This window comes from Hippocampus zosterae, chromosome 3 (genome assembly GCF_025434085.1).
Source record: "Hippocampus zosterae strain Florida chromosome 3, ASM2543408v3, whole genome shotgun sequence".
Taxonomy (NCBI): Eukaryota; Metazoa; Chordata; class Actinopteri; order Syngnathiformes; family Syngnathidae; genus Hippocampus; species Hippocampus zosterae.
Window position 1 is genome coordinate 8713780 of NC_067453.1, and position 15612 is coordinate 8729391.

At 41.9% G+C, this 15612-nt stretch overlaps 2 protein-coding genes across 3 annotated transcripts in view; both read right to left on the bottom strand.

The window, feature by feature from the left end:
- Nucleotides 1-10407, bottom strand: part of abtb2b (ankyrin repeat and BTB (POZ) domain containing 2b) — a 46450-nt gene extending 36043 nt beyond the window's left edge. Inside the window, exon 1 of one of the 2 annotated variants that reach the window (XM_052060034.1) lies at nt 8992-10407. In XM_052060034.1, the coding sequence (XP_051915994.1) occupies nt 8992-9883 (892 nt within the window). In that variant the 5' untranslated portion in view covers nt 9884-10407. The remainder of the gene's footprint in view (nt 1-8991) is intronic. The other variant, XM_052060035.1, reaches the window with a different exon arrangement.
- Nucleotides 10408-13582: 3175 nt separating this feature from the next.
- b4galnt4a (beta-1,4-N-acetyl-galactosaminyl transferase 4a) overlaps nt 13583-15612 on the bottom strand; it is a 209985-nt gene continuing 207955 nt past the window's right edge. The window contains exon 20 of the mRNA XM_052060029.1: nt 13583-15589. Coding sequence (XP_051915989.1) covers nt 15475-15589 — 115 coding nt within the window. The 3' untranslated portion in view covers nt 13583-15474. The remainder of the gene's footprint in view (nt 15590-15612) is intronic.

The window sequence follows — 15612 nt, forward strand, 5'->3', positions numbered from 1 at the left end:
ACTTCAAGCAAAGAAGTGTATCTATCAAAGGTGTTAATCTGTGGAATAATTTCGAAACGGACCTGAAAATGAGTAAATCGCTTGCCGAGTTCAAAAACTAATAAAAAAATAGTACAAACAACCTACATCAATCAGAGTTAAAATGATAAATTCTAAACATTAAATCTAATGATAAATCAGAACTAAGTTGATAAATAGAGAAAAGGTATTGAAATATCCATTATGAATACAAGAGAAAATTGACACAAGAGTGCCAGGCTGTGGATGTATAAAATCCCGATACAAACCAAAAGTTGTAAAAATATCACGGTTAAGGGTAAAGTATGAGCCTTAATGGAGACTTCTTTCTTCTTTCTTACTTTCTTTTCTGATTGATACATACATGATTTATTAGATATAAACACATAACACGGGGTAGGACTAGTTAAGTTCTTTACTTCTTCCTACTCCCTTGAACATAATAACTGTGTCGAATGATGACTGACTTCTCTTTCCTTTTACTATTTTATTAACCTTGTTTTCTGTCAAATTATTACTGTATATGTTTTATGTTCAATAAACAAACCAAACCAAACTAAATGCCCTACAATCATTTCAAAGAAATGTCCATCTCAAGTCACCAAACAAAATACACTATAATTTTTGTTAGGTCACATGGGTGATGAGGCTAACGCTCTCCAAAATATGATCATTCCATAGCCAGTGTGTTATGTGTTTATAAGGGTTCATTTTGGTTTCAGCAAGGTGACCGCATGAGGTGAATGTGCGGAGCAGAGCACATCAGCAACGTGATGCGGGGCTTTGGCCGAGGCTGTCACGTCTGTTTTCCTGTGGCCACATATGCTCTTCACATGCAGGTGCTCTCAATGTGCTCCTTCCCTCCACTCACCACAACGGAATTCAGGAAAGATTTACTGTATACCCTCCATGGTTTTGCAGTAATGGTGCTGTGTGCAATGCTATGGCTCTTTTAATTATAATGTGCCTATCTGGTTGACCTTGACCCAACAGGTGTTGTTTCTGAGAGGTCTTACTGGTTTGCTGTGAAGCACATGAACACAGTTATGGGAAACTCCGGTGGGATTTGGGAAATTGGGAATGCCCGGGTACCAGAGCATTACAGGACAACAACTGCATTACGGGTGCCTCACTTTAACCCACTGTGATTTGGCTAATACAGTGAATGTTAGAACTTTTTGAACAAATAGAATTCAAACAAACCGCTCAGCCATCTTGCAGATATTTGCATTTTGAAAAACAAAACACATTCCAGTGCGTGTAATGCACATTTAAATGTGTGTGCAGAAAGAGACAAGAATTTTTAACAATGATCTTATACTGGCACGGATAGCTCCTTAAACGACAATGCATCTGTTTGATCCAGGTTGCATTGCAAGGTTGGAATGCAATGGGGAGAAAAAAAAGGTTAACGAAAAGGGAGCTGTGACATCCTCATATGTCCCCTTGAGCCATATCTGGCATTAGAATTTGTACAAGGTGATCCAGCTCTAAGCCCTTGAGCTGTGGTCAAAATATGTCGACAGTTTAAAACTGGATCTGTGCATGGGGGCATGTGGCAGTAATAAAACGACCCGGATGAATGGTTCTGCAGGACTGCAAGGTATGCCACAGGACATCCCAAAATTGTTATTGATACTGTCAAAATGTACTGTACACTGTATAATTATCAAATGGGGAAACAGAAGAGGCACAGCAGCCGACATCATTTTGCACAAATGTAGATATCAATTTAAATAAGAGCCATAGCAAATAAAGTTAGACAGTTTCAGTAATAAAATAAAACTAATGAAAAAGAAGTGTACAGTTTCAAGTGTGTGGCATCTGTAAGCCTTGTATGCAGCCAGAACAGAAGATTAAGAGTTCCCAACATTATTGCACGAAAGTTGCCGTGGTACCAAAACAAACAGAATCATTCCGTTTTAATTAGTTTTTTTCTTGAGGCTTATCGAGTGGATCCACTGCACTATACATAAAATAACGGTGCATACAATGTAGAGGTACCAATATAAATCTACTCAAAAGCAGCACAACATCCAAGGAAAAGCACCCGCTAGAAATGCCAACAGCAGTGATGCCCGAAACAGCCAACCACATACATACAAAGCTAGCTTACCAAGAATAATGGGCACTTTGCCGAGTGTCATATTTACCAACCAGTTAACATGAAACGATGTGACTCATCTGCATGCTTGCTTGTGTTTTCTTTCGCTGCATCTCATCCCCAAATCTCCTTGTGGAAAATCAATTTGCAAGCATTTTCAGATGCTGAGGAAATGGCCTTTAATCTCCATGTAAACAAGCTATTACTACAACTTGCAATTATTCCACAAAGTACTCAGCAGGTATAAGAAATGGGCCTTCTCTACTTTCCAAGATAAAAACATTTAATTTTGCCCTTTTCGTCTTTGCCACTTTCACGTTTGCATTGCACACCAGAACAAAGTGTGTTTACTCGACTGCTGGGGGAGAAAAGAAAAGTATATTTTACACTGGTTTGCTGTTCGACCATCACCACGTGTCACAAAACAATTTCATGGTTTCAATTAGTAGTGCGTCTTGTCTAATGATAATGATATTTTGTTAATATGTGAAATACAAATACCATACTGCAAAAATCCTGTGAACAATACTACTTAAAAAAAGATCACAAATCGGGGGGGGGGGGTGTTATTATACAAGAATTTAATAATAGGAAACAAACATGTTTCACATGACATGTAAAAACAAGTAAATAAATAAAAGATAGTTCGGTTACAAAAAAAAATTGTGTCACGTCCAAGAATAAGATTTTTGAAAATGTAATTTGTAAACCAGTTTCATTTTATTCACTCTGATAATAAATGAAACCAGCAAATCGAGGGACTGTGATACACACAAATGCAGATGGGGAAAAAATGCTTTTTTTTAGCGAAATACAATCAAATTTGATCAATGTCAGCATATACCTCCTCTACGTGTACATGAGCATATGCTAATGAATGTTATTGTATGAAATGGGATCAGAAAAGGAGTTGGCCATGTGTGGAACACTGCTGCTATAGAGGAGTGTGTTTACTTCATCAGTGCACCACATCAGAGTTGTTCTGCTTTAGCACACTGCTTCTCTGATTGCACTCAACAAAGAAGTCTCTGACTGACAGCATCACAAAAGGTCCCTACTGCAAAGATCTTAATTAAAAACAAAACAAAACCATAAACAGGTAATTGGGAAAGAAATTACTTCTCCCACTTGGCCAGAAATGTGTAATATATAGCATTGGATGAGATGAGAGTGATCACCGCACACAGCTAAATAAATAATAATTTATTATTAGAGAGAATAATGCATCGCTCCCTCAAGTGCATTCTATCGTCGCAGTTTCTTATAGCAGAGTCAGTGTGACTCCAACACATTTCACCAGAGAGCACAGCAAGGGCTTATTACAGCCAGTTCTCGGTCAGACAAATGTGTTTCCACTTACACTTTATACTCTGTGCCACCCCCCCCCCCCTCCCCCAACCTCTTCACTTCCCTTTTTGTCTGATCCGTCTACTGTATATAGTCAACAGGTTCGGCACTGATTAGAACTGACTGACTTCATATCTGCAGATGAACACATACAGAGAAGCAAAACCAAAGCATACAGATGACCCAGTCATTTTCTGAAGTGCACATCGTCACGAGGGTCACAGCATTTTGGAGCCTATCCCAACTATCTCTGGGGAGGGGGCAAACGGAACTGGTTGCCAACCAATCACAGGTTCCAGATGATCGTCGTGCTAACCACACTCCTCAATGCAGATGACGCTATCTCTGAGGAAGATGACTGGGTGTAGCTGTCACCAATGACAGTTTTTATGTCAACTGAGTGCATTTAGTCTAGGGCAGGGGGAGGGAGGTTGGGGTGTTCTTTCTTTCTTCCAAGTAAAAAAGGCTGAATTTAGGTAATCCCATATTTTCACATATGATACTTAATCTTTAATAAGAAGGCATGGCTACGATGAAAAAAGTCAATTAAACTGTTCAATGTAAAGATTAATTAAATACTGTTTTAAACACAATGTGCTTTGTCGTGCTGGGCGATATTGCGGAAAAAAAATGTTTCACGATATAAGTACCGGTATTTCATATCGGTCAACCGAGACAAATATTGAGTTCCTTAACCTAAAAAAAAAAAACCAAAAACTGTTTTTGTGTACATTTAATGTAGTGCATTGTGCAGTTTCTCCTCCACCAGTTTATTGTAAATGCTTATTTGCATTTGATGCTACCTCAAAGCAGTATTGATGATTATTACATTAACCTTCATTCAATGTAAGTGTAGTGAACGAATACTCTCTTGCAGTTTATGCATTACAACTAAGGTTATTTTAAGGTGAATAAGTACTCACTGGACATGCCTCCTATGAAGGACTGGATTTTTAAAAAAAAGTTTGTTTTTTTTATAACACAGATGGTAATACTGTGAATATAAGAACAAATCATGTGTGCAAAATGGAATGTATCTTTGACGTGTTACAGCTGCTCTGCCCAGCGCTGAGAATTTTTTTTTAGCTGAGTGGGAAAGTGAGATACTGCATGTTGCCATGGGTTATATGTGTGCAATCATAGAAAGGATGCAGTGTTTTTTTAAGCACTGCAACCCTTTTTGCCAACTGAAAGTCATGACTCCTAACCTCTGATACTTACTGGTTTCCTGTGAACGACTCTACTTTGCAGAGTTATTATGACCAATCCAGATGACAACACAGGTGCATGAAGTATTGCAGTCTCCGAGTCACCCTCCAACCGTCTGGTTCTTACTCTTGTTTACCTATTAGCTACCCAGGCTGAAAATTCATTCTACAGGACTGGACAGAGTGCCTTAAGAGCCATAGACAGGACGCTGTGGTAATGCACACTAGCTGCACGGTTTCCAATTTAAACAAGAAAAGGAAGCCCAAAACCAATGTGGGCTACAGAATAAAACTCGGTTTGCTGTCATCCAAGAATTTGTCATGAAGGGCTTAATCAAGATATATCTAAGGACACTTTTAAGACTGTTACCACTATTTCTGTTCCTCCATTTGTATCCTTTCGCTTTCTGTATCTGTCATTGTCAGCTTTATTCTTCCGCCCTTGTAGTGATTTACTGTAAACAATGAGAACCATGACTCTGATTTAGCCGAAATGCATAGGGAGGAGTGTGACGTCATCAAAATGAGGTCTTATATTTCCTAGAGACCAGGTCGAGTAAGTCACGCTGGTATGAGCATTGAAGACATACAATTAGTTCACAAGATAAAAGAAACCAAGATCGCGATAAATTAAGGGGACATTCCTTAAACAATGTCATTGTCATTGGTCTGTCATAGGCCCAAGAAATCATGTGTGTTGTCATATCTCTGAAAGACTTGTGTGTCTTCCAAAAATAGTCCAAAGCCACACAAATACTGAACCCACATGCCAGCACAATAAAACACATGAGCAAAACAGCAATACAATGAGTCTGTGTTCTTCCAGCTGGGCTCAGACCAGAAGCCAGAGCTAACAAAGACATGCACCATCAGTGTGCTGGTGGCTCTGGGACTGACCATACAAACATAACCAAGACAGAGCCTGTGCATAGACAGACTAATAAACTGCAGTATCTTCAGAGGATTAACCTCATATTACTCACTGAAGCCATATAACTTGCAACTTGTGCAGCGTTTTTCAAACCGAATACACGATTGTTGTCCCGTCAAATTTGCAGCGTGTTGGACATGCATGTGTCATACAAAGTACACTGCCTATGTCACCATTATACTAAAGCCATGAAATGTTTTCCAAAACTGCATCTGATCCTGATTCCAGATGTGCAGAGTAGGGCAGTGTATTTTCAGAGTGCTGGTTTCCCCATCTGTGCGACCACAGCGCTGGGATGTTCTCCTTGCCTCTTTCTCCACACTGTTCCCACGCCGCCTTCCGGGCTAAATACATACTTTGGAAAATACTGAGCTGAACAACATACACACAGCTCTCCTGCGCCCCAAAATCCATTACTCATTGCCTTTCAACTACCTTTAAAAATCTGGAGGAGAAACAATTTTTGTTAGTACCGAAGCAGACCAAAGTTTATTTATCTGGGTCAATGTTGCATGCTATGAATACAGTACTCCCATTCAGTGAGGTCCTGCCTTATGTACAGCCACACACACGCACACATCTGAGCCTCCCACAGGTGGAGAACTAGCTCACGGCGGAGGGCAATGCAGCATGTGACATTGTGCTGCAGTTGCCAGTTGACATCACCTTTCAAATGCAATTTGAAATACGACTAGTCTGTTGTGTCTACAGTAACCAACGGTAAAAAGGCGCGAGTAGCAGCATAAAATTGCAAAAACTATTTCAGGTGTGCTGAATGATTGCCCTTTGGAAGAACAGTATGCAAAATACAAGACCGCTATAAAACATGCTACATAATTAGATTTCAAATGCAAACACAAACTCAGTCATGCTTGAGTGAAGTGGCACTGCAAAGACACTATCGCATGATTGCATGTTAATACATTCCACTGTAGGCTACAGTATGAAATCTGCAAACAGAGGACTATTTCAGTGTAACAGCCAATCGGGGGTTTACTTGATGTTTGTATGATCACAAAGAATACAAAACAATGATTCCCTTCCCATTGTCCATTAGTGAAGCTGTATCCATAGCAAAATGCCCCACGGTGCAGGCAGGACAGGCTATGACAGAAAGAGCTTGTTTCTGCTTGCGGGGAGAACTGAATGCCAAATGGATTTTGTACTACAATGGTGCTGCACAATGAGTTCAAACTGTGCTGCGGTGCCATTTGAACGTAGATAAAAGGCAGACCAAACAAGTTCAGGGTCGACATGTGTACAACAAGCGAATGTGTGAGTAATGAATACAATTCTGGCACGTCCCAAGAATGCACTCCCTGTAGACAAGGAGAAATAAACAGTTAAAGGTGAAATGGATGTGAATGCATGAGCAAAGAATACAAAATAAGAAGATAGAACCAAGCACGAGAGAGGCATAAGGGGAGTTTTCAGAATTGTTATTGGAGCCTGGCAAGTCCTTGCTTTCTTAAGGACTTCCAGATGTGAGCTTGTGCCTGAGAAAAATTTGGCAAAATGAAGAGAAATCAAGAGAGGAGTGGAGATTTTTTTTTTCTGAATGTGGCCTTCTGAGTGATCAGCAGCCTTCCCTCCCATTCAGGAATTATCATGTTGAAGGCCGGAAAGTAGATATTTGCTTTTATAAATAATGACTGTTGTGGGGACATCAGCAAAAGCAGAATAGGGAAAGAGGCAGGCTAAGGTCTTACTGTTTGGGTGTGGGGTGTCAGGTGGTAAGCCGGTAAAAGGGCATGTGGCTAGGGGAACCCAGTCATAGACCTATAAAAAGCCGGTGTGGTCAGAATAATGGTCTGTTGTTTTTAACAGATGTGGACAGATGTGTGCGCATGCGCACACTTGACTGAACCAACTAAAATAGGTCAATCGAGAGCAGCCCAACCAAAAGACATCTGTCTAAATATTAAATACAGAGGCCGCTTTAACTTCTTCTGTGATGGAATAATAATTACTGAGAGCAGGAAGTACCAATGAAACAAATATGCATACGTAAGAAGTTGCGGGGCATGGCTGTACAGTGGCAGAATATAGTTTATTGCCAATCGATTGAGCAATTAGCAGCATTGACATCCTTCCTTCCTTCCTTCCTTCTCTCATTGGCCATGGAGGGCTTGCATATTTGCACTGAAAGATGCTCAATGAAGACTGAAAGCATCTTCTAATTGCAGCCCTACAGCAACGGCTTGGTCAAGTAAATGTCCCTCCCCCTCTTTGTGCTGTATGTGAGTGTGTTAAGCCAATGCGGACAGCTTTCCCAGCATTTGTTTTACTCCTAGGCTAACAGTCAGGCGATCACACAACAAAAGGCCATTGTATTGCAATAAATACATAAATAATATTTGCTCCACTGAACTTGTAGTAGGCCACAAAGAAAGGCTCTAAATTGAGTCAACACCGGGGTAGCCAATGGACCCAGAAAAGAGAACTAAGTTAAATTGCTAAGTATAGTGACAGAGTGCACTCCATTTACTATTTTGCTTGAATGATAGTTAAAGAGGTTAAAATATCAACTTGTCCTCAATAAACCTGTCTCGATCTCAATATCTATCAATCAATCAAAAGTTATGGGAGTACTTTAATTCTACAAAGTAGTGTCTCATCATAAAAGGCTTAACTTCTTTTTACACTTGTATGACAGTTAAGATCATCAGAATGTCATTTAAAAAATACTAATGTACAGTAAACAAAGGTTCTATTGAAACGACTCAGAAATTACAATTTCACTGGTTAGGTTAATTGAACACCGCCCCGCCCAACCCCCCTAACAATCTGTGTTTTCTGGGCCTTGGCCATTGCTCAGGACGAAACGGGCAATGCCCCCTTGGTATACAGCCCAATCCTGAAAACAACTTGAAAACAGAATTGATGGTCTGCAAGCACAGCAAGAGGATGAGAGGCAGCGTCAATAGAGAAAACTCCTGTAAGCACTCCCAAACCACAACATGATTACCTGCACAGCATTGGTGGTGTGACATGAGAACTGGGAGGAGAGAGAATTCACTACAGTACAATACAATCAAATTGAGCTGTCACAAAGACATCGTTTCTTCTCGCAGGACATTCTATGAAAGAAAATAAAAAACACTTCCTTTGTTCTATCATATAGCTCGGCATTGTTATTTTCCCATTCTGCCAGGTCAAATTAGAAACAACTCATCAAATGTCTCACACAAAGGGCTGCTATTGTACCCAGCCAGGACCCCATTGAAGTGTTTCCACAAGCATTGGAAGGTGAATGAGTGGAAAGTGGTGAGCACAACTCTGAAGGGAGACGCTGTGAGAGGAAAACTTTTAGGTGTATGTTGGATGTCATCACAGAGCAACACACACTGAAGGCTCTCATTCATTCATTCGAACGGGCTTACCGCTTGCGTTCTTCCCACAGATCAGGTGCTCGTAATGCTGCAGGACTCCCCACAATTCCGCTTCGTTGTTCACCACCCCCTCCAAGGCCTCGACACTCACTGGGCCACATGATGACCCCGAATCGGGCCCCGGGTGACTCCGGTCGCTCATCAGCACCCGGGCAGCTATCTCTTCCACCAGAGCTTCCATGCAGGCGGTCAGGCATATTGCGGCGTACTCGTGGATACGCACAGATATGCGAGTGTCCACCATCCAGCGAAAGAAATGTCCCACGGAGAAGGTCAGGCCGCAACGAGCCGATTTGCCCTTCCTCAGCATCTCGCCGGCGCTCATGCTGTACATGGAGATTGCTTTGACCGTGGCCGAGACGCAGTAGTCGGCCAGGGCCCAACTGAGTACCAGCCTCATGGCGCTCTGCACCTCGAAGCGTGTGCAGCGGCAGTGCATAACGCTCAGCCGCTGAGCCTCCCTCGAGATGCGGATGAGAGCCTTTCGGAGCAGAGCGGACAATCGCCGCACGGTTTCCGAGCTAAACGCCGGTGCGTGGCCGCCCTTTGGGGTGCCACTCTCGGCCACTTTACGCAGGATCCGGCCCACCTCGTCCTCGGTCCAGGGGAACTCCTCCAGTTCAGGCAAGCGGGGACATTTGGAGAAAATGTCCTCCGGGTCCTCAGGGAGGACAGTGTTGACCGTGTCCCAGCTGTTGTTCCTGCTGTTCATGGAGCCCGAGTAATACCACCAGTTGCCCCGGTGAGGGGTCGTCATGAAGGCCTGGGAGTTCGATTTGGAGGAGGACAGGCTGAGAGATTTGCACGAGTCTCCCGCTCCATAGCCAGAGTCCAAAGTCAGGTCCTCAAGGGTTTTCAGGTGGGCATTACTCACTCCAGCCATGATGGTGAAAAGGCTCCCGTTTAATCGGTGGAGCTGCACTCGTCCGTGGCGCTTCACCTGGAAGTCAAACTACCTCGCAACTCCTGGCCAGCCGGATAAACCGGTTATACCGCACACCATTTGTCAAACAAGCCACTCGATAAACTTCACAGCTACACACGACGGTGTATTAACGAAGAATTATGATGAAATGTGACGTATGTTGTCCATTTCTAACTCGGAAGTCGGGGAGTTGCAAGTCCCGATTTACCTTAATTCTCACATGCAACGCAGATATTTAAACTTCTCTCCAACGAGCGTATGCGTGCCTCTGCGTTTCCTCGCTTTTGAACTCTCCGCCAGTTTTTCATACAAATAAAAATAAATACAACCCTCAGCCACCTACCAAAACCACTTTTTTAATTGAATTCCCGCAGAAAACGTTCCGTTAAGTCATCTCGCTTGCTCTCAGGGTGACGAGATGAGCGAATGTGAGAGCGACTCAGCAACAGCGAGTGGGTTTGCGAAGGAGGGTCTAATGCAGAATGACAACACGGAAGTAACTAACGGGCCAATCAATGGGCATGACTGAATGAAAGCCAGCCAATCGGAGCACATAACCGTCCTTGGAAATGTTATGACTCGCAAAGTGCGTACTACTGTGCCGAACTTCATGTGTCTCTTCCGATGAGTTGAGATAAATTACGATTGGTTAAATAGACCAAATGCTGGTAAAACACTTTTAAATGACAGTCCTATTTAGGGAATTCCCGTTGCTGATATTAACTGCGTTTATTTTGTCATGTTGTCTGAGGCAGCGTAAGGTGGTGGTCCTCACTTGAACTCATTCATTCATTCATCTTCCGAACCGCTTGATCCTCACTAGGGTCGCAGGGGGTGCTGGAGCCTATCCTAGCTGTCTCCGGGCAGTAGGCGGGGGACACACCGAATCGGTTGCCAGCCAATCACAGGACACACAGAGACGAACAACCATCCACGCTCACAGTCACACCTAAGGACAATTCAGAGTGTTCAATCAGCCTGCCACGCATGTTTTCTTGGAATGTGGGAGGAAACCGGAGTACCCGGAGAAAACCTACGCAGGCCCGGCGAGAACATGCAAACTCCACACAGGGAGGCCGGAGCTGGAATCGAACCTCTGCACAGTGAAGCCGACGTGCTAACCACTGGACTACCGGGCCGCCCCACTTGAACTCAACTCTTTAAATCTTTGCGAAAAATGGTTGAATCTTGGAAGCCTTTGTGACGATGTCAGAGGTCTATAATCTATAAGATTAACTTTCAAGAGGGTATGAAATAAGTATTTGTCTACACTGATGCGTATTCTTCAGAGAACTGCTTAGGTCAATAGATTTTAGAATCATAGCTACTCATCAATCTTTTTTTTAACTTTATAAAATTAGTTTCAAGTGTTGTTTCAGGTCATGTGCTATTAAATGGAGTGAATCAAAAAGTAAACACTAGCAGATATGCATCTAGGGGTGGAGTTTGACCACAGCATAAACCTGCATATTGTTACATTGGGGAGACCAAGTAACCCAAGTATTTGATACACTGCTGATGTTTGAGGTTTTCCCACCTACAAAGCAGGTAGAGGTCTGTAATATGTAATAAAGGTGCTCTTCAACTACGAGGGTCAGAATCTAAAACAAAAAACAGTCAATTATTTTTTTTTAAATACATGCATTTTATTGCATGACATACACATTTGATCGCCTATTAACCAGTAAGAATTTAGGCTCCCACAGACTTGTTAGTTCTTCTTGAAGAAGCCCTCCTCTTCTCCACTCATTACCCATATTAACTGTTTTGATATTGTTACCTGTGTAAAAGACAAGTGTCCACACACTCAATCAAATAAACTATAACCTCTCCACAATGGCCAAGACCAAGGAGCTGTGCAAAGACATCAGGGATAAAATTGTAGACCTGCAAATGGGATGGACTACAGGACAATAGGAAAGGCATGACTTGAAATCCTGCAGTGCACGTAAGGTCCCCCTGCTCAAAGCAGCGCATGTCAAGGCCCGTCTTAAGTTTGCCAAGAACCATTTGGATGATCCAGAGAAGGTCATGTGGTCTGATGAGACAAAAGTGGAGCCTTTTGGTCAAAATTCCACTCGTGTTTGGAGGAAGAGGAAGGATGAGTAGAACACCAACCCAACTGTGAAGCATGGAGGTGGAAACGTCATTCTTGGGGATGCTTTTCTGCAAAGGTGATGGGATGACTGCACCGTAATGAGGGTAGAATGTATGGTGCCATGTATTGTAAGATCTTGGCCAAAAATCTCCTTCCCTCAGTAAGAGCATTGAAGATGGGTTGTGGCTGGGTCTTCCAGCATGACAACGACGCAAAACGCATAACTAAGTAAGCATCTCAAAGTCCTGGAGTGGTCTTGCCGGTCCCGAGAGCTAAATCTAAAAGAACATCTTTGGAGAGAGCTAAAAGTCCATGTTGCCCACCGACAGCCCCATAACCTGAACGCTATGGAGAAGATCTGTATGGAGGAGTGGGCCAAAATCCCTGCTGCTGTGTGTGCAAACCTGGTGAAGAAGTATTTGAAACCCTTGGATCTATGTTGGAAATAAAGCTTTCTGTACCAAATACTGAGTTCTGTTTGTCTGAAATATATCAAATACTTATATCACGCAATAAAATGCAAATTATTTGAAATCAACAGAATTTCTAGAGTTGTGTTTTAGATTCTGTCCCTCATAGTTGAAGGGTACCTTTTTGATACAAATTACAGACCTCTACCTGTGAGTGGGGAAACTTAAAAAATCAGCAGGGTATTGAATGCTTGTTCCCTCCACTCTATGACTAAAAGTAAACGAAAATTTGAAGAGGAAATTAATATTTTGTTTCTATGTTGCTGGCAGCATAGAACCTTAAGCACATTAAAATTCCAGCGCAAAGACATGAGTGTGAACCGGTTACATGTTCTGTTTGAGTCAAAGGCCATGAGGTGCAAAAAAAGCGGGTTAACATTGCTTCATCCAGATTGCGTGTAACTGGAGTCAGGATATCACTTGCGTCATGTCATGTGTTTGCACACTCAGGAAAGAATTGAAGAATTATCACCATGACCAATGTTGACATGGGGGTCCAACACTTTGATTGATGATTTCAATTTACATGACACAAATGCACGTTACCTCCTTTGTGAAATACAGTCCAATTGTTTTCTCCACTAAGACTTGTGAAAAAAAAGAAATATTGTGAGTCAAAATAGGAATTACACAAACTTTGCTAGTTACAAACGTTCTCTGTTATAACCTCAGTTTAACAGGATCCTGTTTTACAGTAAAACCACAATGCACTCAATTAAAAAGAAATAAAACAGATTCTAACGCCAATTTCTACGTGACTGTTAAAGAACATTGGCACGTTTAACATTCCGCGACGAGAGATGTCATCAGTTCAGGCGCATGTGGTTGCTAGAGAGACGCAGTGAGATTAGACTCACGTCTTGCTGGTGACGCGTATTTAGAAACCTCTTCGAAGTTCCCCCTGTTGCCCAATTCTTCAAAGATGAGGACACGTTCACAAGACTTGCGTATATGGATGGCTGGACAGCCCCCATGTGGCTAGACACGGCACATGCCTTTTCTTATGGATGACGTTTGAACGTGTCAATGAAATACTCGATGCATAGACCAAAGGCAGTCATTAAAAAAAAAAAACAGAACATGATGTCGTCGTATGCATACACTTTTATATCCCAAAACAAACAAAAAGTACGATACATTCTGAAAACATTTTCTCTACAAATCAATTTCACAGAAATTACCTTGGAATGTATATACCTATTTTACACCAATCTCCTTCATATATATATATGTGTGTGTGTGTGTGTGTGTAGTCTAGTATTATAGTGTTTCTTCTGTTTTTGAAATTGCCCCTTGTGAATGTTAAATGACCTTATGTAATTTAGACCTTTTCCAGTAGAGGCAAAGAGGGCATTTAACAATCATCCAGTCAATAACAGATCATAAGATAAGATATCCTTTATTCGTCCCACACTTGGGAAATTTAAAAAAATCATAAACTATTACTCGTACGAGTCCAGCCCCGGAGCTCACCAGCCACTCTTCATCATACTTGAGGCATTAAGATCCCGGCCTCCAGGAAAGCTAATAGGAACCGGTGGGGCCCTGTTGAACTGCAGCTGCCAGTGACTCTCCATTACACACTCTGGTCCTGTTTCAGTAGTCCCTTGGTCTGTAACAACACGTTCAATGCACTACTACGGCAAACACACACAGATGTCAGTAATCCATGGCAAAGGACCTTTGCTCCTTCTGTGATAGTGTAACTGAAATTATAGTGACTTTACAGCCCGTTTGTAAATATTTTTTAACGGTCCTATTCTTCTTGTGTCAGTAGTAATATACGACCGTATAAAAACTGCCTGCAGCCCAACTCAGATGAAGGCACACGTTTGTGATAAAGTAAATATTCTCACTTCCGTTGAGTTTCACGGAAGTGTCATCTACAGAAAAAACATTTTGAAACCTTTAAATCCAAAACTTTCAACACAAAAGTCTCAAAGCAACAACAACATAATTATCAGTCCTCTTCTTCGCTCCTTAGAGTTTTATGTTCTATTTGAGGTTGGAGCTCTGGAGGGAATGGAGGCTATAAATATTAATAAGTATAAACTGTTCACAAACCAGTGTTTTAGAACTAAAAACACCACAATTAGTGTGTCTATAATCACTCACCAAAAAACAAAAACTCTAGTGAAGGGAGCTAAGAGCAGAACAAATGCAGTTCATGAGACAAGACCTGTCATAAATGGACAAGAAATGTCATAAAGAGAATTTGATGGTAAAACACCAGTTACAGTGTACAAAACAGCAGAGCTTCATAGAAAGTGTCGACTGTACAAAACAATATGACACTAATAGGAGACAGGAAGCTAGCGACTGAAGTATATTAGAAATATATATTTTTTACAAGTACAGGTGTGACACGGAATGAAAATATGAAGCATATATTTCTACGTAGGGCTCATAATATTAGGTGTCGGGAGAACGTCAGCACCTTGCCATACTGGCCACTTACATGAGGATAGCCAGTGAGGAGATAATTTATTGAGCGATAACCCTACAATGGACTCTACTGGGGCGTGATGATGCACATTCACTTCAGAATGTCATGTGCGCACATCCTAGAAAAAATATCTGAGATTAGCATAACCTCATTTAAAAAAAGGTGCTTTCTTAATCTCCCGCCCCTCCCCCAACACACACACACAGACTTATAATATACAAGTACACATTCATACACACAGAAGAACAGCTGTTTTCCAGTTCTTCTGAAAACATTGCACTAGTATTGGGAAACAATAAGGAGAAAACTACAAATTCTCTTCCTTCAAGCACTCCAGTTGTTGATTCAAAGTTACTCCGGATTATCCGTGTAAACAGCTCACTTCCATGGTTCACATCTGGACTTTGTTCCCTCAAACAGACGAGCCTACAAAGGATGCTGAAACGCTGCCCACCTGTGAGCAAGCCCTCTCAGCTCTTTCTCTCACACAGTCTCACTAGTAGATCTGTAGGTAGATGAGTATTCAGGTGCGGCATTATCCCTTTGCAGTTTTCTTGTTTTGGGCATTCCACATTCCACGTTTGGAGTGGTAGTAGTGAAAGAAGTTTCTTAAGCGTAGTCTCTCTACTTCCAAACCATTCTGCAGCACTCTGTAGACATCGGGGAAAGAGAA